The sequence below is a fragment of the Pipistrellus hanaki genome (assembly GCF_964339955.1).
Source record: "Pipistrellus hanaki genome assembly, chromosome: 8".
In the NCBI taxonomy this organism is placed as follows: domain Eukaryota; kingdom Metazoa; phylum Chordata; class Mammalia; order Chiroptera; family Vespertilionidae; genus Pipistrellus; species Pipistrellus hanaki.
The window spans coordinates 76,444,113-76,469,785 of record NC_140510.1 but is presented as its reverse complement, the minus strand read 5'-3'; the positions used below and the strand labels follow the sequence as shown (position 1 = coordinate 76,469,785).

The window sequence follows — 25,673 nt, the reverse complement described above, 5'->3', positions numbered from 1 at the left end:
CTGATCCAGGTTCTGTGTGGATCAAGTGTGTGGTCCTGGGTTAATTATTTACTCTCCCAACTTCCTATTTCTACATCTGTAAAATGAGGGTAATAATATTATCCACTTTGAGTGTGCATATAACTTGCTTAACACAGTACCTAACAGCAAACACTTAATAAATGGTCACAGCTGATGCTACTGCTCTCACTGAACTAGGGGAATTTAGAGGGAAAAGTGGCATCCCATTCTGATGAAACAATTTAATGTAGAGAAACCTCAGAGTAATCTCAGAGTTGAGAGACTGTTTCCACATAATTAACTCCTGGTAACATCTTACATGTAAATAAGGGATTGATTACATAAACAGCACTCCAGTCAATAGATTACTATACGACTACTGAATGTGATGATGTAGAATATCCAATGACATAGGTAGGTGTTCATAATGTGCTATTAATTAAAAATCAATTCCCTAAATATTATATATAGTATATTTCACTTCCATTTAACCTTTATAGACATATTTGTATGAAGGAAAGACGTAAAAATGCTATGGGTTAGTATCTTTGATAGAAGTATGAGTAACATTGACTTTTCTTTTTATTGCTTTTCTCTAATTTTTTTTCGGTAATGAATATGTATTGCTTTTAAAATACAAAACTTAGATTCAGGGAGACAAAAAGAATTTTCTTGGTGACCTGAAGCAGAATTTTTGAAACACAAAGAAGAGAATCCAAGTGTTTCCTATCTCAAGCTTAGCTAGAAATGTGACCTCCCAGCAAGTAAAAAGGGCAGGATGGTACAGTGAGACCTCAGCTACTAGGTTCCCACAGTCACAGTGGTCTAGGTTCATGATATTTACAGAATCAAGCCTAAATCTGTGAATCATGTTAGGATCGTTTAATAATTTAATACTAGTCCACACTTAAATTTTTTTTAATTGATTTCAGAGAGGAAGGGGGAGGGAGAGGGAGGGAAACATCAATGATGTGACAGAATCATTGATCAGCTGCCTTCTGCAGGCCCCACACTGGGGATCAAGCCCATAACCTGGGCATGTGCCCTGACCGGGAATTGAACCATGACTGTCAGCTTCATAGGTAGGTGCTCAACCACTGAGCCATGCCAGCTAGACCACATTTTTTTTTTTTTTAAGTTTAGTTATTTATACTTCTTAACTTCCAATATGAAAATATAAAAAGGAAAGAAAAAAGTGGCAGTTGCCATTTTGTTTCCCCAGGCAGGGTTTGTTTTGCACTAACCCTCCGTGTGTGGGGCATCAAGCACAGAAACTGTCACTGTCGCCGGAGGCAATGCCAGGAATCTGCTTCACAACTTCAGAGTCAGCTCTCCCGCCCACCTCTGCGCTCACCACTCAGAGCAGCAGAGTCTGCACTCGGTTTCATTCACGCCCCTTCACAACAGTAAAAGCATGCTGGTGTTTTCTCCCTCCACCCGGGTGGGTGGCCACGGACAGGCCTTACCTCTCTGCTTGTGGTGTGGACAGTACGTGCTAAGCGGATGCCACGTGCCATCCTCGCTCCTCCTGCATGTGGCCACGGCGCTGGGACAGCTCTCAGAGCACGGCTTCGAAAACACCCCACACTCTCCGAGCTCCTGAGGGATGGACACCAAGGTTACATTTGCTTTTTAGGTATCTTCCAACGCGGTCAATGAAAGCAAAGCAAAGCAAAAGAATGATTGATGGACGAACAATCTTTCAAGAGCCTGTTGCCCATAAATCCTCAATTGTGGAAAACCAGGATGGGCCTCTCAGTTAAAAGATCCTTCAATCTGGGATAGAAAACTACTGACCATGTGGTACTGAGGCTCAGGAGTGCTCATAGCCAACACAAAAGGGGACTGAGTTTCCTATTCTTTCCCCCATTTACAACTGGCTCCTTCTGATTTTCCTTCCATCTGGGAGTACAGCTTGTGGCAGCGTCAACACAAGAGCACAGCTCATGCCAAGGACGTGTCTCTGCCAGCCAGCTGGATCCCTCCCTCCCTGGGGACCCGGTGCACACGCTCTAGGACAAGTCAGGTTCACCGCTGGAATGCCGTGAGTGCGGCCCACTGCAGACGCCGGGCCTTCTGGCCAGGAAATAAAACAAGCTGCTGTGACCATGCCAGACTGGGATCGCCTGAGAACTTTCTCTCTCTCTCTCCCGTCCCCCCATATCTTCCCCTCCTATTTTGACTTAGAAACGCTAGTCAGTAAACAAATGCACAGTTTCCTTAAAACTGCTGAATCCGGAATCACCTCCCAAGCCATGTAGTAGGTGGGGCCGATATGGAGAGCGATCTGTTCAAGAGGATGGAGTCACAGAGTACGGGGTTTTGATCCCCTTCACCTTATGCGTCTTCCTAACAGATATCAAGGAAGTCACTTGGAAGCCATCGCCTGGCCGTGCCCTTGACCGTTTGGGAGAGGAACATGCCACAAAGAGAGACACAGATCTGGGCCCAGAGCTCCAAGGCGTTTAGCCCAAACAATGCATTGGATGTATGTTTTCCTTTTTAGTGACAGTACCCTGCTAGCGAGACAAATATTTGCAACATTCATTTTATGCATTCTTCATAATGAGAATGTTTTCAGTGCCCGAAGGTCCTTTAGCTTTTTGTCAAGACTTATAACACCTTTTCCACATCTGTTGCCTCTGAACTCCTCGTCAAACAAGGCTGGCACTAGGCAAACTGCTCTGAATTGACAGCTGGAGCCCTGGCAGGCAGGGGAGGTAGGGCTTGCCTTGCATAGCCTCCTGTTTTTTTTAAAAAAATTGAATTTATTGGGATGACATTGGTTAATACAGTTATATAGGATTCCGGTGCATAATTTTGTAATACATCATCTGTATATTGTACTGTGTGTTCACCCCCCCAAGTCAAGTCTCCTTCCTTCCATCACAGTTCACCCTCCTTCCCATGATCCTCTCCTACCTCCCTACCTCCCCCCCCCCCCTTTCCCTCTGGTATTCCCCATACTGTTGTCCTGCTATGATTTAACAACAAGAACAAAAAAAATTGTTTTTTTTCTTGCTTTCCTAGCTCTTTGATAAATGACACAATCGATATCCCAACAACTGATCAGTAAACAGCCTAATTAAAGTGTTCAGCTTGTAAAATGGAGCTGCCATGGAGCCCTCCATTAGTGTCCCAGCCAATAAAAAATATAATGGATTTTTAAACATATTCTGCTTCTACCAAGATGAGCTTGCAGCGGGAAGGAAAATGTTTTGGGGAATAAAAAACACACAAAAAACAGGTCATAACCCATTTTTTAACACCAAGTCTCCAGGCTCAAATAGAATTACAATTGAACCTCAAGCGCATCCTTTGAAAAACATGTTTCTGTTTAAAATGCTTTTGATTCAATCAAGGGCTCATTAGGTATTCTTCACAAGGCCCTCATCAAAACTGTTTACGCATCTTGTACATCTGGGTAATGTGGAAAAATACCCCAACAACTCTATATTTTGACTTTTCTTAAGTAGCTTCTTCAATTTTTATATCAATATAAGGTTCAAGTAACCATTATGGTATTCTTGCCGAGCCTACTTGATTTGCCTGAATGCATGAGGCATGCGGAGACCTTTTTCTAGGTTACAGATGCTTTCTTATTGCACCTGGGGGTGATTGCTGGCCCACAGGAGAATACACCAAAAACATGAGCACACAGCATATGCTCTGACTTAGAAAAACACAGATTTGGGAGATCAAATAGCTGCAGATTATTTCTTTTCAATTTAATAAAGATTAGCTGTCTTCCTAAGAAAACATGCTCTTTAATCTTCATGGGCACCACAGAGATTCTCAATAGCTCAGGGAGTCAAATGCCTGCTTATCCCCCATGGAAAGCATGTAAATATTAAGAAAACTAAAAATGGATCTTGCTTAAATGTCCTCATAAAAATTGCTTTTTGTCCCATTTCTTATTCACAGTTGATTCCCTAGTGAACTATATTAACAAGACATTTCTGAAGATGGGCAACAAATGGAAAGTTTAGTACTTTCTTCTGATGGTATAACTGTCAACCCACCCCAGAGTGAGAGATTTAAAATGAGAAAACCTGCAATAAAGAGAATGAAAATGATAAAATGTCTCTACTAGATGAGCCAAAATACAGAACAGTTATCCACTAAGCATTTATATGTTCTAGAGAAACACATAAAATTAGGGAAGATGAGAGATGGGGGATAACTAACTCTTAACACACACATTCATTTATTTTTTACTTTTGCTATCTGCACAGGCATGATACCCTAAAGCAGTGTCCTCCAGACTTTTATATTAGTTAAAGTATCTTTTTTCCAAGAAATCGTGAGGTCAAATACACAGATGCATAGACTGGTCATCCTTCACCAACAGCTGGGTTCCATGAAGTCCTAGGGCTCCAGAATAGGAACCAAATTAAACCAGAAAGGGGCCAATCCTCTCAAGGATGGGAGCAATAAACATGGGTTTTATAACTATGTACATAAGTAAAATGCATTAAATATTCATGGGAGCCTCTCTGTCACTTAAGTAGACACAAATGTTGAAATCGAGTTGGCTCATTATATATAGGCTCCAGTAATTGGCCAATTTACATTTATTTAACATTTACAAGGTTATGTACAGAAGAGTAAAAAGGTGCAGTTACTCCTTTCCAATAGCTGATAATATAACAAAGTAAGATGCAGTGTATGTGTACTACTTCAGCTAACCCTTCAGACGAAGTAGGTCTCAGATGGAACCTTTATTCATCCATTCAACAATATTTATTAAGTGTCTACGATGTGCTGGGGAACGAGGGATAAAACAGACAAAAGTGCCTGTCATCTACAAGTACCCGGCACTCAACTAGGAATGTCTTCACATTGCCTGGGAATGGCCAACCTGGGATTTAACTCAAGTAATCCAAAACTACTTTCTACTCTTGTCAATTCGAAAACCTTTTATTTTTTTTTAAGTTCAACTTATTATTAAAATGAATATTTTCATTTGTCTTATTCTATTTTAACTCTGCTCATTGTATTATACAAGCATGTTTTGTTTGAGAGAATATATGTGTGATTTGTTGGTGCTTTTTTTTAACTGCTCTAAACTTTTTTCTTATCTTAAAATAATTTCAGCAGCATTTCATAATCTCTTCATACATAAGAGAAAATAATGTTACAAATGTCATTGTATAATTTGTGATTGTCTAATGTAATACTTGTTTAATATAAATATAATCCTACAATTATAAGTAAAATATTTAGGAGTATTAGCATTCAAGAATATTTTATGCTTATACTTCATGTGTAGGTAAAAGTATTCCATACATTTAAAAAAATCCATAAAGGAAACACACTAAAATATTTTAAGTATTTTTGTTTAATTAAAAGCATTTATTTAATAACATAAAACAAGCAGTTTGCTTAGTTCTCACATTTTAAATTAGTTAAGTTCCCATTGTATACTATTCACATGTGCATTATGGGGGAGAATACAGACATTTGATTGCTTTATATCGATCTTCACACTGAGCATTGTATGTGTCTGATTAAGAACTTTCTAAGGTATGGACACTGTTAGCACATCAATCAAAGATACACAAAGATAGTACATAGTTTAATAATTTATTATATGAATAAAGCCTTATTCATAGAGTCCAGGCCTCTAGGAATTTCTGGGGGAAAAGTAAAAAATATGGTCCTGTTACATTTGATAAATTACTTACTTTATATGCACATTTTTACACCTTCTAGTTATGCCTGAAATATACAACCACCTGTTCACCACATAAATCCATCAGAGAACTTCTGGGGCATATTTTTCCAATTTCAGAATCTGGGTAAGTCTAGCTACCAAACTAGTGATGGAAGTTTGCATATTCAGGAGGCCATTTGGGCAATTTGCTGACAGAAATAAGGATTTGCTCACCTCCATCGGCCTCTCTGGCCTCCTCAGAATCACCAACTGGATCATCCCTCGTATATTTCCTTCCATGGACATTGATCGTCTAAGTGTTTCCATAGCTTCATGGTTGGATTTCCCTAAGAGAGACTCCCCATTAACTGCAATCAGCTGGTCATTCATCCGCAGACGACCATCCTAGGGCAGAGGAAAGAAAAACAGTCCTAAACAGAGAAAAGTCTGGTGATGACATGAGGCTGTTCCAGGGAAAGTTCAAGTTTAAATACAAAAACAGAAAATAATTCAGCTATTAGAAATGATTTATTTTCTATGGCAGAAAAACGTTCTGGAGCTTATCAAATAGTCACAAAGACAAGCAATAATGCATTGTGTGAAAGTATTTTTTTAGAAATCTTCGAGTCCTGAGACGCAATAATTTAGATGTTTGTATAACGTCTTTTACCGAGAATCTTTGGCAAGTATGCAAACCCAGCCTGATTCTGCCATTTGCTCTGGCAGGGACCATATTGCTGACTCCAGGAAAGGGGTTTGAAAACCAAAGGAAGTGGTCATATCCCTTAGAAACAGGCTTTGCATTATGAGTCACACAGAGACATCATGCTTAAATGCCTTGTGCTTGACAGTGGTAATGTATCTTCAGATGTTGTTGCTGGCTCTATTGAATAAAATTCTCATGTACGTTTCTCTAACACAACCAAAAGTTGCTAGTTTGATAGTCTGCAAAGGAACACAGGGGTATGTCTTGAAGGACCTGTGCTGTGCTGTCCCTTTGCAGAAAAGCTTGAGAAAGGGGATTGTCAACCCTTTTATAAGGAGGTTCTGACTGCTGAGTACTTTGTCCAGCATCTCCAGGAAGGAACGGCACCTCAGCAGGCAGCCTGGACTGTAGACTAATTCAGTTCTTGGCACCAGTCATCCTCAGCAGGAATCCCTCACAAAAAGGAGTCTAGCAGTATCCAGCTCTGCCTACAAAAGAACTTGAGAGGACCAAGGTACACCTCCCCAACAGGTAGCCTGGTGGGGAAGTGGTGCTTAAATATTGACAGTCAGATTAGAAACATGACTTATGTCTTGTTGTCCACTAGGGTAGAAAGTTCTTGCTCTGAGGCACAGAGGCAGGGTTAGGGATCTGTGGCTGCTGCTGATAAATGTAACATAGATAACAGAAGGTGTGTGCAACAATTTACCTTTGTAGCGATTTCCACCCCCCCCTCCCCCCCCAATTAACAATCTCAAGTGATTCTCACAGAATTCCAGGCAGTGAAGTCAATTAATGTTTTGCTTCACATTTTACAGATAAGAACACCAAGGCAGGGAAGTGAGGTGACTTGCCCCAGGTCACAAAAGCAAGGTCCAGACAAACCAACCCAAGGCCAGGTATCATGCACCTGGTCTCTTCTGTGTCTCCTAGGATTCCCTTGTTATTCCTCTCTAGACAGTAATTGTGCAACACTTAAACAGGGTCAGGGAAACATTAAAGAGTGCTAGCAGTTGGAAGCATCTGGGATCCATGTTCAAAAGAACGGAATGAAATGCACAAGGGAAGCACGTCCTTAAGAAAGGAGAAAAGCAGACATAAAGTGACAAAGAGGGCCAAAACTATGGCTCTGAGAGAGAAATCCTGTGAACAAGTTGATGAGTTTCGACTAGTGCGGTTGCAGATGGTCAGAGGACACTCCTCTGTTGACAGAGGGAACAGGGTGAGTGGTGACAGCTGCTCTGGGGAGTTAATGTCTTAGAGAGGCACTGCTGGAGAGGGTGCTGGGCGCGTGGGATCTCGGGGCCACCCAAAGGAGCACACAACCTTCTCGGTGAAGAAATGGAGATGGCAAGGCAGTGTGATCGATAGAGAAGGGTGAACCATCAGAGCTGTAAAATGCCTGAGTGGGCTGCCTCAACAGAGCTGTGTCCCCTCCCTTCCTCTTGTTTTCCCAGTTCACTTAACCTTTACCCTAATTTGGAGCAAATCTGGAAATGAGATTTACAGGAAAGGCCAATTGAGAAAGAAATCTCTTATTTCTGTTATCTATTTTGAGTGAGGCACAGAAAGAATAAGAGTAAGGTTCCTGGAAATGGGGGTAAGACAAAAGCAACCATAATGGTTCAGTCCTACAAAGGAAGACATTTGATGGAAGGAGGATTATTGGGTTGAATCTTGGGAAGGAGGTTAGGAGGGTCACTCAAAATCTTTTTAGGACAACTGGTTTTTAAAGAGAAGGAGGAAGCAGAAGAGTTGGATCAAGATCCTAGCTATGTTAACAGGAAATGAGGTCTAGTGTTGGATTTGTAGAGGCTTAGTCTTGGCAGGACACCTTGTCCTCTGGAACAGGAAGAAGAAAGATAAAGTTTGAAACTGTATGAATATCTGTAGAATGAAGGAAATGAAATCTGAGTGAGATCCCACCTGGTAACCTCCGGTGAACTGCTCTGTGAGGTCTGGGACCAGGTCTGTGTGAAGAGGTAACCAAGAGATAAGGAGATATAAAAAGAACATTTTTTTTGGGGGGGGGGTGGAGGGGTAAATAATCTCTTGCAAACAAGCATTAAGCACATGCTTTTATTTTCAGCTGCATTCCGAGTCTCAAGCATGCAGAACTACGCTGAAGTAGAACATGTTTGCTGAATCACAACCCCAAACAAAAAGGCAGGTCTGGTCACCCTAGGGCAGCTGTGATTTTTTTTAAAGAGACATTCACATTCATCACAAGCAGCACTGTAGAGCTGCGGGCGTGATAAAAATCCACACTCTCATTTTCAGGCTTGGCTAGTCTGTTGCTACTGGTGTGCGCTTTTTCTTAAAAGATAAACAATGGGTAATTTCACTAATGGTGATGCCACTAAGCGCCATGTTGTCCTAACATTTAGAATATAATCACAGAACTTAGAGCTGGAAGCATCCCTAGGGGTCATCTTGTCCAACCTTCTCTGTGTACAGATGAGTAATGTGATGGCCAAAGAGGACCAGAAGTCACTTATTGAACTCCTCTTAAGAGAAGGCACTTAGATTAGGACTTGCTCAGCTGCATTAGAAGAGCTCAAGTCCTGACTTCTCGGCATCACCTAGTCACTAACCATTCTGTCATCTACAAAGATGACTAGTCCCTATAGCAGTAATGCTCCAAGCAGAAAGGGACTTTCAAACCCAGAGAGGTCAATGTTACATGATATCTCCTAGAAGAGAACCCTACCTGCAAAGCTAGTTAGATGGCAAAGGATGTGAAGACAGGAGACTGAGCTGGGGGATGGAAGAGCAAGAAAGCGAACTAGAAGAGGGAGAAAAAGAAAACACCCCTCTACCCATCTGACTTTCTATATATACCTACTCAGGTCTAGTCTTGATGTAAAATGATGTTGGTTCAATGAGGTCATTACTCCTCAGTCATCAAATATCACTCAGAATTATGTATGTCTATTCTGCTTTGGAGTAATTTTGTCAAGAAAAGTAGTATTTTATTTCCCCTCCCCCAGTGATATTATGTCCAAGCAAATGCTTAATTAAGCATGAGGATGCTAACTCTCATCAACTGATTTTATATAAGTGAATTCAACTATCTAAGGATATTCCTCAGTAATTTTAGAGTGTTTATTTCACTATAATCTGGGCCATGCTTACATTTTTTTTAATCCCTTTCTGCTATATACTGAACGTTTGTATCCCCCACGCCCCTGCCCAAATTTATATGTTGAAATCCTGACTTCCAAGATAAGGTTATTAGGAGATGGGGCCTTTGGGGGGTGATTAGGTTATGAGAATGGAGTCCTCATGAATGGGATTAGTGTTCTTAAAATGGGGTCTGAGCGAGAGAGATCCCTGCTCCCTCATGCCATGTGAGGTTACAGCAAGACGATGCCATCGATCAACCCAAAGGGAGTCCTGACCGGACTCCTATCCGCTGGTGCCTTGATCTTAGGCTTCGGCCTCCAAAATTGTGAAAAATAAATTCCTGTTGTTTATAAGCCAGACAGTTTATGGTATCGCGTTACAGCAGCCTGAACACACGGAGACACTTTCCTTCCTAATCACAATGACAGCGGCTACACTCTCACCTCTGGCAACCCCATAACCAACGTATCCATCCTCAAGCTAGGAGCGACTACAGGAAATTTTCAAAAGAGGAAGAACAGAGAAAAGGTAAGAAGTGACTTCCTTAGGGCCAGTAAAAACTGGTAGGAGATTTGAGTCTTCTCCGTGTCCTGGGCTGGCTTCAAATCCCATCAGCCCTCACCTGGTTCTAATGCAGGAGGAAGAGCGAACTGTTTGAGTTTTACATCTCCCTTTAACTGAACACTAATACAGGCCAGTCCTTGTGCAAATATTTTGCATATGTTCTCTCATTCCTTTCTTACCACAGCCCTTTGATACTGCTCTTCACTATTTAAGAGATATAAAAAGGAGGCTCAGAGAAATTAAGTGACTTGTTAAAGGGCACTGGCATGACCAGGTCTACTTGTCTTTGAGTCAGACGTGTAGCTGTCATGCTACGTTGCATCTAAAATCAGAGTCCTAGAGATGAGTAAAGGGACTACAGTTATTAATGACAAGAATTATTAATGATTTTCTACTTTGTGCAGTCATTGTGCTAAAACCTTTACATGCACTAGCCGATTTAATCCTTACAGCAATCCTACACATTAGGGACTATTGCCCCATCTTATAACAGAAGAAACCAAAGACCAGGCTGGTTGAATGCATCATGACAATTCACATTTCCAAAAGCTGATTTGAACTGTCTTATTCACTCGAAAGCCCATGTTTTCATCCACTTTGCTAATAATTCTTGTGTTTTAGGGGCTCTTCACCTTCTTTGAGTATCTAATAAAAGCTACAGATTCTTACCTCTTAAAATAAATCTTGCTTTAGCCAGTTTGGCTTAGTGGATAGAGTGTCTGCCCACAAACTGAAGGGTCCCTGGTTCAATTCCAGTCAATGGTACATACCTAAGTTGCAGACTAGATCCCTGCCCTGGTCCTGGCTCATTTGAGAGCCAACCAATTGATGTGTCTCTCTCACATCAATGTTTATCTCTCCCCTTCCTTTCCACTCTCTCTAAAAATCAATGGAAAAAAATCCTCAGATGAGGATTCACAACAATGAAAATAAATAAATAAACATACAAAAATAAATATTTACACCATGGTTTCTCCTCAGCTGGACACTGGGCCAGGTGATTCTTAGTGGGGGAGGGGGGACAGTCAGGAAGTGGTCCCATGTGCCCACTGAAGTATTTCCAGGGTGGGGTCCAGTGACCTTGGAGTTCAGCTCCCACCGAATTCAATGGCTTCTGGGTACGACCTCTGCTGTGATTGCTGGTTGACATTACATGGCTCAACCCACCTCTTAGGGCCAATTTCTTGTGAGGCATCTTTCTCTCTAAAGTCCTTGTGATTAGAGAGGGTGAGTAAGGAAGCCATGGGGAAAAAAAGAAACTTGCCACCACAGAACCTGAGACAAGCAGGAGCGAGTAGGTTGGCTTTCCCAGGAGTAGCTGGCTGGGGCCCAACGCCAGTCCACATTAGGCCATGGTGTTGAGAGGATTAATCATGACCAGATGTCGGCTCCTGCCTCTGCATGTTTCTAAAGGGGCCCTGGGTAAAGCCTCTGGGATAGTATCCACACTCAGGGCCCAAACCCCAAAGCCCGGCTTCAGACGGCAGAGCAGGGTGTCCTTGGAGCGGGTGGGCACTGCCTGGGGGAGAGGGTGTCCTGAAAAACACCTTCTCCCCTCCCTAAAGTCACTGCCTGACAACTGCCTGTTGTACTTCTGAACAATAACAATTCCCAACCTAGAAAAAAACCTTGCATGTCAGACTGAAATACATTAATTTCATTGAAAAACAGTTGTAATGAAAGGAACAGAATAAATCAAGATTTAAAGTACAGCTTTAAAACAAAGAAGTGGAATAAAGAAAGTTGGTAAGACTAGAAGCATGTAAATTTTTATCTTGAAGGGTACCTACCTCCATCAGCCAATGTTTTACATCATCTGTCTTAAGACCATTTCAACCCACATGGATGGGACATTCCTACCCAGCCAGAGCTCTATTTTCTAGGGGCAGTAAGTTGCATTCTGGTGAATATGCCACAGTGAGTTGACCTACACTCTTCCATCCCGAATGTCCTTTGCATTCTTGTTCACCTGTTGAATATCTGTTGTTTATAACAAAGCTCAGCAACTACCTTCCATTCATATTTTTTCTCCACAGACAGAATTAACTGCTTTATCCTCTCACCACCCATGTTATATTTTTTTTATATTTGTCTACCATCACTCTGATCATATTAGAATTGTTTGTATATTTCCCTATTATGCTACCAGGTCCCTACCTTATGGAATGAGCTGCCTTAAATTTTCTGTCTCCAGTCTATTATATATTGCATAACTCACTGCAGATGTTCAAGAAATAATCGCTAAAGTGAGTCACTTGAAAAACATTTCATTCAGGTGCTTTGGGCCTGGTGTAAGTTTCAACTACAATAGACCAATTGTTTAATTTACAAACTATGACTCTGGGAGAGCCGTGAATCCAGGCTGGCTCGGATATACCCACACATGTTCCGAGAACCTTCACAATTCTAAAAGCGAAGCTTGATTGCTTTCTGCGAATTGGCCCAGTATCAGGGGGTCAGCTATGCAAAATTTTAAATGTATTGACCTAATTCAGCTACTGCCGTAAAAGCCTCACGTCATTTCTATGTAGCAAACCAGTGAAGTTCCAGAACATACTACTGACTCAGCACTGCGGCATCTGAGACTTTTTCAAAGACATATCTGAACAGTTTTCTTGAGAGCATCACAATATACATAAAACCATTCTGATATATAATGTTTTCAAAGTGTGTTATAAGTCTTTCCATTTTGAACACCTCCTGGAACCATGGGGCATAAACAAATACACCATAACTAAGAGCTTTTATTATAGGCATTCCTGATTCTTACAATCTTCTCAGCAAGACAATTTCCGAAGTACTGACTTAGCACAAATAGTCATGGGCCTCCGGCACAGTGATAGCCTTTGCTCGTTTTACTCCCGTCATTTCAGTTTCATCTCCATCCTTTCCTGTCCACTTCCTGATTTTCTCTTTTCAGTTTACTTTGGCCTAAAACACCTGATAATAAAAGTTACCAAGGCATATGTTATATATGAGTCAAAAAGATTCTGCATGAATGCCTAACCAGATTAGAATTTTAGAGGGCTCTCCAACTTATTGAAAAGTGTTTATTTACTTAAAAAAACAAAGCAACAAAAAAAGTGTGCTCTCATTCATGCTATGATGGCTAAGAGCCTGGTCACTAGAAACATGGGCCCAAAGCAGAGTGTCTAGTACAAAACTGTGAGCACATTATAACTCCTGTCAGTACTGGCCAGGAAGTGGGCATGGCTTCGTAGGTGGAAGGTGCTGCTTTCAGACACAGAGGATCATCACCTGGGGATATCAACTTTTGTAGACTATAATTTCCTTTTCAATTAGGTCCATCAACTCTTTGTTATTATTCAAGCCTGCTGAGATAATCATGGAGTCCACAATATACATCAAATTGATGTGGAGTTCCAAAATTTTGCCCAGCATGCTATAAATTTGTTCCTCATTTGCATGTCCTTGCATGAAATAAAAAATGAGAGAGTGATAAAGATCAGCAAGAAAAGTAATGATGGATGCTGGATTTTAAACATAACATTACAACTGATACTTTTCTCATTTTTAAATTACTAATTTCACTTCTGAAGGTAAAATATGTTTTATTGATTGATTTAAAAGATGTTTTTATTGATTTTTAGACAGAGAGAGAGGGAGAGAGAGAGAGAAATCGATCAGTTACCTCGCACCTCGACTGGGGATGGAACCTGCAACCTGGGTATGTACCCTAACTGGGAATGGAGCCAGCAACCTTTTGATGTATGGGACTATACTCAACCAACTGAGCCACACTAGCCAGTGCTTTAGGTAAAATTCTTAATGGACAAACTATGAGTGTGACTTTTTCCTGGTAAAGTTCCTGTTTTTAGTTGTCCATAACATGCATAATATTTTTGTGATTAGGATGAAATGTAGAGTTTAGCTTATAACATTTGAGGATTTGCCATGGAGCTATTTATGCCCTCAGAGCGTATGCATGGTCTTTTGTCAAAGGTATAAATCAGGAAGACATGACTACTGGTAATGATCTTTCAGGATCTACCAGTAGAAAACATTATCAATTTTAAGGAAAACGAATAGTTAAAGAAATCATTTAACGTTAGTGTTCCTTAAAAAGCTGTTCTTTTTATCTTCCTTTAAATTCATTAATTATAGATCTGTCACATGATTTATAGATACCAGCAGAGATGAAGGTGGAAATTACTCATGCTGGGAACTCCTACTGGACCCTGTTAAGAGCTTGGATGCTATTAAATGTTCCTCATTATGAAGAGACAGGGAGGTTTAGCATCAGCCCAGATTCCCAGAAATTCTGGAACTGGACAGAATCTCTCCAAAAATTTGTAGTTTAGTCATTTTAAAAATAGGATGATTGCTTGTATTAGATAAAACTTTTTCTTCTACCAATTACTAAACAGTGTAGATTATAAAAATTCTGCATCGAATTTCCTAAGCACACCAAAATCAAATCATTTAAATTATATCTATTTCATATTCTGAGTGCATGCATTTGCAATTAGCTATGTCAGGCATTTTTCCTTCATTTAATTTCATCATCATCAAGTAGTATTTATTAAGCACAAACCTCGCTAATTAATTTTCGAGAGAATAACAGGTATTCTTAAATTCATTCTTTCTATTTAAAAGCCCTTAATATACCTGGTACACGACATTTTTCCCTTAGCAAAAATTGTCTTTAAATTTTAATTTTACCTTATTATTTCAAGGTTTCCATAGGACACTTTTCAGTCCCAAAGTCAGTATATTCAAATAAAAAAAATTAGACTGTGACATTTTGGTTTTTACTATATGTTAATGGTCTATCTAAATCTTCAAAATATCACTATCCTAGTGATATTTTTCTAAAAACGATTCATTGTTAGGTAAAAAAACAAACAAACAAACAAAAAAACAAAAACAAAGACAAAAACAAAACAAAACAAAACAAGTAGTTTAAGTTAGTATAATCAATAGATGTAAAAATGTATTTTTTCCAAAAGAAAAAAAAGGTTTAATTGACATAGTACATCAAAAGCAAAGCAAAAAAACAAACTAAACAAGCCACTGATTTCAGAATTCAAAAAAGTTTACCAAATAAGTGAAAACATGTAAGGTCTTCAACCTGATAATCAAGGTTTTGTGGAAAAACGGAAAAGCTGATTTTTGTTTGAATTTTGAAAAAGGAGAGTAGCTTTCTCAAGGTATTTTTTTTTTCCTACATGCAACAAAGGCGTTTCTTTTCACCTAACAGTAACAACAACACACCACATTAACTTTCAATTCCAATCCCAAAAGTGGAATCTTGGAAAAGTATCCTCATGGCATACTGACATATTCCACTCCTAGTGCCTGGGTCATGAGAAATTAATACCTACTAGCATGCTTGTGTCTAGAATATGCTGATTCTACAAATAATTGTCCTGTACTTCAGGAGCAAATGCCCAAGACGAATGACAGAAACTGAAAAGAAATTATAGACATACAGCAACACATGTTATTGTTTAAGCATATTAGGATCAATACTTATAGTTGTATTTGGCTGTTATGGTCCAAGGTCACTTTGCACATTGCTAAGGATGCTCAAAGCAATGCCTCGGAGGAGGCACAGACAACTATAGATGCAAAGCAGTCTGAAATGGCAGATGCTGTGTCCTAACACGAACAGGGAAGGGTTTCTAGGGTTCTTGACTGGAATTTAAATATTTAAGCATTTGGGCAATTCTGAATAAGTAAAATGATTACTTTGTTTTCCCGTAGAGTAAGTGAGGAATTCACTTCCCAGGCTAGCTGGATGTTCTTACTTTCAAAGAGAGCTTTACTTCTCTGCTGGAAATGACTCAAATAAGAACTGAAGTGATAGAAAGCAGTAGCCTGAAAGGTAAGGGGAAAACACAGAAGCCTCCTAGTAGAGCCCTCGTCATTCCAGGGTTTTACATCTGGCAAGAAGTAGGCTATCTTTGTTTACACCAACCAAAGCCCTGGGGAGAACACAGCGCACAGAATCCACAGGAAGAATTTGGTCATACTTATCAAAGTAGTTCAGTTTTCAAAAACCCACCTTCCCGAAAGGGAAACAACACCTTGAGAACCAATTAGTGGTCAGAAGGGCCGGGAGAAAGACTGTGCTCCGGCGGAAAGATGATTCTGGTGGTTTCAGGTAAAATCCTGGGGCCAGATGCTAAAGCCCAGGCCCCCCAAGCTTATCTCCCTGTGGCTCCGGGGACCTGCAGTCTGTTACATTGGTGTCTTCCCAACAGGGACAGGAACAAAGTCTCCAAACAATTTTTGTAAAATATAACCCTGAATCACAGAGTAGGCGGCAATTTTCCGAAGAGTAATGGTAGATGATTGGAACAGCAGAAGGAGAAGAGTGACATGTTCTTTCTGTTTTCCCTAGTGAATCAGACTTCTTATGAGCAATGCTTAAGGCCTCTAGCCTTTCCGCTGCACTAAGTAAACAAGACAAATGGATACCAAACCGCCACAATAAGGCTAAACCCGTGATTGATGCTTTTTGCTCCCTAAGATCAGCTATAAACATGCTGTCCAGCGGGCTTTAATGGTGTGATCGTCTGACTCAGCAGACCAGCATCAGGAAAGAAATTTACATAAATGGAAAGTGAAATCCTCCTGCAAGAAACAGGCCCGTTAGAAACTGCTTAGGTAAGGAGATGCTCACTCTCACAAACATGGACATCCATATTCAACCAGAGCTCCAGTAGCCGCTTGCACCTAAGTTATTGCCCATAAAGAAAGCTAAGATGTTTGCTTTTAATTTCCCAAAATTCATTTCAGTTTCAATTATACTTGGAATAAATTCTGCAAATAGAGCTGTCATCAGGAATAAGAAGAGTAATATCAAGCTGATGTCCACCAAAATAACCAAGTCTCACCCTCAAATACAGCAAGCATATGCTTAGGTGGCTTGGCTCAGAATGACAAGCCTGATACAAGATAGTTCCAGGGCGACAGGCCCTGATCTCTAGGAAGATAAACAGATCAGATAAAGAGCCTGCATCTCAGGGCAGCATAGCACAGGGTCTGAAGGCAGACTGCCTGGGTTCAACTCTTAGGTTGAGTTGAACCACAGGCACACTGTGGAGGGGCACTAACCACTGCATTCATAATCCAGTGTGAACGTCGAGAGCAAAATGAGAGAAGCCAGAGAGATACTTTTCATGCAGTGAATGTTATTTGCTGTTGTTGTTATTATTACTATTTTTTTCCTTCTGCTCCTGGCTCTGCATTTTGGAGCTAGATTGTTGGTAGATTGTATGATGGGCCTCAAATCTCCATCCTTTTCTGCACCCACATTTTGCTATGGCTTCATCGTGGGTGGAATGTATTTCCTCACACCTTGGATTGACTTTGGATTCCATCATATTACTTATTTAGGCCAATGGTGTGTGTGTGTGTGTGTGTGTGTGTGTGTGTGTGTGTGTGTGTAGTTACTGTGAGCCAGTTTGGATCCCAGAACTTATGAGGCTTCACTCATTGCTGTGTCCCTCTGACAGCTCATGGATTAGGAACGTGCTGCAGCTAGTCTGCTGGCTCAGGACACCAGGGATGTGGGGACCACAGTCACACTTGTCAACCTACAGTGTGATAGATGCTGGCCTGAATCTGAACCCCCCTGGCTGCCCTGCAGTTATGAGGGTCATGAAGGAAATAAAGGTTTACCGATGTATGTTATTAACATTTTGTCACTTATTATACAACAAAAGCTGATGGTTTTGTCACTTATTATACAACAAAAGCTGATGGATCCGAGGAGTGCATTAAATAATTGTCTCTCCACAATGCAATTCTTATTACCAAGGAAAAAGACTGAAAAGAGACACTGTTTCCCAGTGCCTAAGAAACAAAAGTGATATGGTAGGGTGAAGAAGAAAAATGGCCCTCGCTGGTTTGGCTCAGTGGATAAGAGTGTTGGCCAGCGGACTGAAGGGTCCTGGGTTCTATTACAGTCAAGGGCACATGTCTGGGTTGTGGGCTTGATCCTCAGTGAGGGGCATGCAAGAGGCAACTGATCAACAGTTCTCTCTCATCATTGATGCTTCTATCTCTCTCTCCCTCTCCCTTCCTCTCTGAAATCAATATATATGTATATATATATATATATATATATATATATATATATATATATATATACTCCCACAAAACCAGGATTCTAGGAGCAGGCTGCTCCTATAAACCTAACTAGTTCTGCTTGGGTTTTGTGGGGGAGGTGGCATACATTATTAATATGAAGATTATTAAAAAATGGCTAACATTTATTGGAGGCTTATCATAGGCACTGTGCTAGGCACTTTATACATATTACTCTTTTTGTCTTCGCAAGAGCACCAGGAGGTAGGCGCTACTAATTTTACTCTTTTTACAAATGAGGAAACGCAGGCATAGTGAGGACAAGTGACCTGCCTACAAACACAGAGTGAGAGAGTAGCTGAGGCCGCACGCAAACTCAGGAGGTCTCACTGTCCAGCAGGAGCTGAAGCGAGCTCAAGCATGATTCCCTCTGTGATCACTTTACTGCTTTAATCACATGGTCTGTATCTCTTTATTTAATCATGAGAAACCCCTGGATTATGTGTTACTTATTATCCCCATTCTACAGGTGAGGAAACGGGAACATGGCAGGTCAAGTTCCTTGCTAGCAGCTGGTGGGTTGGAACTGAACACAGGTTGTCTAATAACTGTACCTGATTCATTGCTCACAGCTATGATCACACTCCCCATCCAAAGGGAAAGGGCAGAATCACATTTCCCCCCCCCCCATTTTTTGGGGGGTTGGGGGGATGAATAAGCTTCTCCAAGTTCAAAGGCAAATCTGCCTTCCCAGCACCATGGTTACCTCCAAGTGCATAAAATGTGATAAACGGCCTTCAGCTTCTACTACAATCACTCATAAGCTCCACTGAGCTTTCTTTCTTGCAAACGCAGTTTTCTTATTTGTTGCCTTGACGTTGACTTATTTTTTTCGTGCTGTTTTTCTGATGGTGTATTTTTAGGTTCAAGTCTGTCAGCTCACACATCCAGAGTCATTCACACAGAGTAATAAAAAGAATGCAAGAGAGCATATTAATCATGGAGGGTTTGCAGAACCATCTCTAGGAAATGACATTAACCACTTAAAGTCTGAGGAGAGACCCCTGCTGCCCAGATGAGTCCACACACATTTCTGAGTGCGTCACGAAGGCCCATTGGTCTCCCCTTCACACACCTTCTCCATCCAGAATGCAGGCCCCAAAGCTGCAGCTCTGAGTACCTCCCCACTGACGGGGAAAGCTCATTCTTACCCACCTTAAAAGCAGCACCTCCATGGATGACGGATTTGATAAAAATCCCCATGTCTGTTCCAGTTTCTCGAGATTTGTTGCCTTTCAAGCTCACTCCCAGGCCAGCGGAGCCAGAGTCATTCAGGGGGATCTCGAAGGTGAGCTGGTCCGTGGTTTCTGGGGAGAGGGCCCGACAGTCAGGTTCTCCTTTCTGTTGGGGAGACGGACATGAGGAGGGTGGAGGGAAGAAAGCAGGTTAATATCCACATTTTCATGTGGCCAAACACAGATGCACTTGGTAAGGTGGCGATTGGACCTCTAAGAGCTGAATTCCTGTCCCCATGGGGCGAAGGGGGATCATTCTCTCTGCAGGGGCCACCACGTCCATGGAGAGGTGGAGGGTTTGGGGAATTATAGTTGGTAATGGGCCCAAGAGAGGATCCTTCGGCAAGGCAGGGCTGTGTCATTAGAAACGTCACGTAAGTATTTGGAAATCCAGCAAGATATTCTCCATAATTAAACTGGCTGGGTGTTAGACTTAGGGGATCCTAGATACCAGGAAGCCCTTAGCTGTGTTGTGGTTGTGACACTTTTATTTTATAGACAAAGAGACAGAGCTTAGTGTAGAAACATGCTAACATTGTGAGGAAATATCTGGCTTATATAATTTAAAACATCATTTTCTGTGAAAGCAATGCTACTGAGAAAGATTGTCCTTAGGATGCAGAGCTTTGGGAAGAGAACTTGCTATTTTAAAGTTAGAGAGATGTGACTTGTAATGAATATCACTGAATTAAATTTTACTTTGTGAAAACTCAGGCCTTACCCATGCTTCTTTGGGTAGTAGACCTGACTGGCAACCCATTTTTGAGCCTACACAAATAGGATAATACACAGGAATATTCACGTTCTCTTTGACAAATGAACCTGAGACACAAAAATAGAAGTTCTCAGAAAATGCAGAGGATGATGGAAAAGGTACACTTAGGGTTCAGGCATCCAGGTAGAAGCCCGTGGTTAACCATATTTGGTCCCCAGTATTCACAAATATATTATACACTAGAAAGTGCTGCCCGTGTGGTAAATCTTGCAGGTGCCCCTCCTACATGTCTCAGGCTTGCAGAAAGACGAAACGCTGCCACAGGGGTTAACATTTGAAAACGAGATGGCCCTGGAAACCATCGGCTCTTGAGGTCGGTAGTTCCTTCCTCTCCATAATTATGTCTAGACACTCTCATCTTAAGGTCACTTTGAGGGATTCTTATGTAAAATTACATATTTTGAAAATTACTGTGAAGGTCTAAACGTCAGTCACAAAATGACAACTATAAAATCAGAGGTAGCAAAGAACCCATAATTAAACCAGGATTTGGAGGTCGGATCATAGCCAGATCCACCAAAAAAGAAAAAAAATCCATGTCTAACTTTAAAGAAATAGTTCCTTCATTTAATTTCATTGTAAATGAAATTAGCTGTGAATATTTTGACAATAGGTAGTTTAAAAAAATGAAACTTTATTGCCTAATTTAATAAACCTATTACAGGCTAGCTCTTTTAACTAACTCATTTTATTATTATCTAAGAAAAATTTCATTATTTGATTAAAACTCACTGTCTTTTTTTCCATTGGAATGCCAGAGTTAACTGCAAATTATTAGACTGCATCTTTATATTCCAGAATGCCCTATTCAGAATCCATAACATTTCCAAAATCATTTATGTGTCCAGATCTCTCTGGGATTTAGTGAATTTGGGTGAAATAAAGTGCTGCTGAATTAAAGTATAAATTAAAGAACAGCTGTTCTTACTGTAAGTTTGTGAGAGAGAAAGACCAGGAAGTTTCTCTGGCTTTTTATCTGCTGAGTCAGAGATACGAAGACCAGTTTTGTTTCCACCACTTTATTCTATATTCAAGTCAGGTTTCTTCTGGCAACTGTTTAACTCTTAGAAAGATTGACAACCACCAGTTGTACTGACACCTTGCGTTTAGTGCGTACGTGGTAAAACCAAAATTAAATCAGGTGAGGTATGGTTATCTTTTCATTTTTAACTTAAAAGGGATCTTTTTTTAAGTCCCTGCTATCAGAGAGCCAGACATAGCAACAAAATCAAACTAGGGCTCACAGTGATTGAGTGATTCTTTTCTAAGTGCTTCACACATATCCATGTTATGCACTCTTCACACCAAGCCTTTAGAGATTATTCTGATGCCCATTTATGGATGAGGAAACTGAGCTGCATGGCAGTTTGTAAGTACTGCCTCTGCACATGTGTAAGTACTGTGTGTGCACATAAGTAGAGCGTGCATGTATGTAGTTTCATGTGTGTATGCATGTAATTACATGTGTGCCTGCATGTAAGTACCACGCCGACAGTCCATAAGACTATAATTGTGGGAGCTTTGTGGAGCCCAGGCAGTGTGGTTCCTGTGTGAGACTCTTCATGGCTGTACCAAGTCTCAGTTTCTCTGAACCACCATGACTTGACCTCACCACAAGAACTTCCAAGACAGATGCCCACAGGGACCGTAAGACACTATGCAATTTCACATCCTCCACTCAATTACAGTAACATTTTATATCTTTCTTATGCTATACCAGGCTCAGGCCATAATTAGTGGTCTCTAATAATAGCAACATTCCCAATGGTGGAGGAAGCCATTATAGTAGTTAACACAGCCATTTCCTGTTAGAAATAAATGTCCCTTTACCTAATGGACAAAAAAATCAATATGCTGAATGCCTTCCTCCAATAATCTTGGCTCAACTAGTAACTGGGAAAATTAAACTCAAATCTTGCCAGACAGCATTTTGGGGCAGGATGGAGAGAGGTATAAAGTCCTCACAAGGGCCTCAAAGCAAGTTCTTAGTTATAGAATGAGCCCAAAGGCAGCGGTACATGGGACCTTCGAATCTCCCCAGCTTCTTCGCTTTCAGACAAGGGCTCTCCTCACACTGTACCAGGAGTATCCCATGCTTTCTCCACCCAAGACATCCAGAGGGAAAACAAAACCAAAGAGGCAAGCCTGGTACAGTCAAGGAAATCCTACAAATTCCATTGATTTTTGTCTTTTCATTACCTCTTATACTTTGCTAGTAGAGGCCATGTCTCCAGAGTCAAAGACCTTGAGGTTCCTAGAGCAGGGCCCAGGATGGATGCTCAGATGCCCAAGCTGCATGCACCTAGGTCTAATGTCCTAGCTCCTGCCCTGGGCCAGCCATACAGGATCCCCGGCTCAGGCTTTCCCAACTTCAGCACGACTGGTATTTGGGACCTGATAACTCTTTGGAGTAAGGGACTATCCCATGCACGGTAGAATATTTAGCAGAATCCCTGGCTCCTACCTCCTAGATGCCAGTAGTAGTTCCTTTCCCAGTTTTGACAACCAAGAAAGCCTTAGGTGTTACTAAATGTCTCCTGAGGTCAAAATCACCTCCAGCTGAGAACTATGACCCGGAATCAACAGTTGCCAGATGTTGTTGAGGTTAAGGCCACCAGGATCCAGAGCGGCACTGGAACTGCAGAGCGGCCTGTCCATATGTTCCCAAGTCCTAGAAGGGGGTGGCAGTAAAAGCCTCTTCAACTGACTAGGTTTCAGGCTGACCTAGTCACTTGAAGAGTTTCATGACTGACTACTTACAAACTGTTAGGGAATTCTGCACTTAGTTATGTCTGGTTTTATAGCAGCTAATTTTCCAAAGGTATAAATGTGAACATTGTGGCACAGAGAATGAAAAGTGATAAGCATTAAATTTATTGGTTGGAACATCTTCAGAATACTACCTTTTACTTACATAAGAACTGAGAAGAAAAAGGCAGTCTAGCAAGTGGTGTTGGTCAGGTTAGTATTGCTTGCAGGTATGCTATTTCTCCTACTTATTAAGAATCACATAATTATGAAAAATAGTATTGACACAACAACTTTTAATCATGTGAGAATATATGAAATTAAGCACAAAAACTTATGTGTGAAGTATATTTCAATTATGTAACATATACACTTCATACACATAATCAGATAACTACTCATCTATCTACCTATTACCTATCTGCCCCTTATCCTGCCTCATCTATTTCTACAGAAAATAATGGTTATCTACTGGCACTGGAATATAAACCATTCTTATGTGGAAGTATGTATAAGTAGACTATATGCTACATATGTTCTTTTAAAACTATATATAATACATAATATATATATACTAGAAGCCTGGTGCACAGATTTGTGCATTGGTGGGGGTGTGGCCTGCGAGGATCACCCTCCATGGAAGCACCTCTCCTCCTGGTCAGTGGAGCAGCTGTGGACCCGCCCCCCTGAGCTGCTGCAGAATAAGGAAATTAGTCTGAGCTGATATTTTGGAGTAATGTCTTAGGTAAAGGCATGTTCTGTGTCCTGGAGGAACCTGGCAAAGAGCTTTGCATCCTAAAGCTGCAGAATAAGGAAATTAGTCTGAGCTGATATTTTGGAGTAATGTCTTAGGTAAAGGCATGTTCTGTGTCCTGGAGGAACCTGGCAAAGAGCTTTGCATCCTAAAGCCACTCGGTGAATGTCCTTGATATGTGATGCCAGGTCGGTGACACCATTGGGGATGTTCAGGGAAGCCGTGTTCCAGGATCCTCAGACATCAGGACAGCCTCCCGGGGGTGGGGGTGGGGTGTCCACAGTCACATCCCCTCTTGCCATCCGCCTATGCCAGCACCCATGCTCTTTCTAGAACATACCTTAGAGGGCCTGCATCAGCTGGTGGGGTCAGGCCAGAGTCTTTCCCTTTCATGCCATACTTTCTGCTCCTGGAGGAGATAATACCCTAGTCCAGCTTTAATATCAAATTCTCCATGAAGGCACTGGGATGTGCTGTTGCTGCCAATTTGTGACAGACTTTTGATTGCTCATGGTTTTAAATTGCATCATGTAGCTCAAGTCACAAGTGAACACTGCAAACAGCAATGTTCATGGTACATTTCATCAAGTTTGGGAAGCACTGTGATCAATCACCAAAATGACATTATCTATCTGCTTACCGTTCTTTCTACCCTTCCATGCATATATGCATATGTGAGCACACACATCGACAAATGTTTTATGAGAAAATACCCAGAGTGCAATGGATTCTAGTATTTTCTAAGCTGTTTTATTTTTTAAAAAGCTTTGGTCACTATCTGCTACATTTAAATATTGAATCATTGTTTTCAATTTGGAAAATACTGCTGTGATGAATATATACACATTATCTTTATTAAATAAAAAAAGAAGTGAAATGCAAAACCAAATGGTAAGTAAAATATTAACTGCCTTTTAAAAAAAATTATAAGCCATTTTAATGTTTTATCATATGTATTCCCAGCCTTAACCAACCCGTTATTGTGTTCTAGGCAAATGTTCTTCAAGTTTTTAAAGTCATTGTTTGGTTATCACTCTGATTATATGTATATTCTTCTCCCTTCCATTCAGTTATTTCTTTTCTTATTTCTCCATTTTCTCATTTTGTTTTCCATATTACTATTTCTATACCTAAACATGATGAATAACCTATTATGGTTGGGATTCAGGAATTAGATTCAGGAATAATTTTATAATTTCTAATTATAAAATTAGAAATTCTATAAAGTATTAGCAATTGAGATACTTAGTTTGTTTCCCCCCCCCCCCGCCCCCCCATTTTTTTTTTAAAGGAGCAGAAGGAGGCAACTACTAAAAGCAAGAGCTGATCTCTGGGGCTGAATTTATCAAAAAAAAAGTTTACTTTAAGTAATGGATAAACCCATTCTGGCCCAAGATACTAGAATTAATATTTGGCAACCATAGTAATTCAGCAACTTTTTATGAAGCATCCACTATGCACTGAACCCGAAATAAGAAATGGCCTATTTATACAGAACATACTTGACAAATAGTTTATTGAACAACACGGAGGGCCTTTCCGTTTCAGTCACAGTGTTATCCGAGAGGAAAAAACAGACTTCAAGAATAGGAAAGAGGAAACAGAAGAATCTACACAATCAGAGCTTGCCAGATATTCTAACCATTTTTATCAAACAAATATCAAAAGCAATTACTCGGCGTGAGAGGAGGAAAGAGAAGCAGGAAGATGGATGACTGGGGAGACATCTATATTATTAGCTTAAGAGTGTTCCAAATGGGGCCATTCTGGAATCACAAATGTCCTTGTGTTGCAAAGCAGTGCTTGATTCACGCACACGAGTGGTAACAACCCGGCTTTTCAAAGCCCGGGGGAACCCACCAGACTGCAGGGCCAATGTTCAATTTCCCAGAAGCCCAGGTCAGACCTGAAAGCATCCATGCTGAACCCTTACGGTCCTCATTTCATTAAATGCTGTGTTCTTGGCTCAGCACGAGTAAGCTCTGGATGTC

The 25,673-nt window shown here is 40.8% G+C and overlaps 1 protein-coding gene across 1 annotated transcript in view; it reads right to left on the bottom strand.

Moving 5' to 3' along the window:
• PARD3B (par-3 family cell polarity regulator beta) overlaps positions 1-25,673 on the bottom strand; it is an 861,040-nt gene that overhangs the window by 363,934 nt on the left and 471,433 nt on the right. The window contains exons 11-13 of the mRNA XM_084892180.1: positions 19,326-19,511; positions 5,891-6,061; positions 1,467-1,599 (exon numbers count right to left, since the gene is read on the bottom strand). Coding sequence (XP_084748306.1) covers positions 1,467-1,599; positions 5,891-6,061; positions 19,326-19,511 — 490 coding nt within the window. The remainder of the gene's footprint in view (positions 1-1,466; positions 1,600-5,890; positions 6,062-19,325; positions 19,512-25,673) is intronic.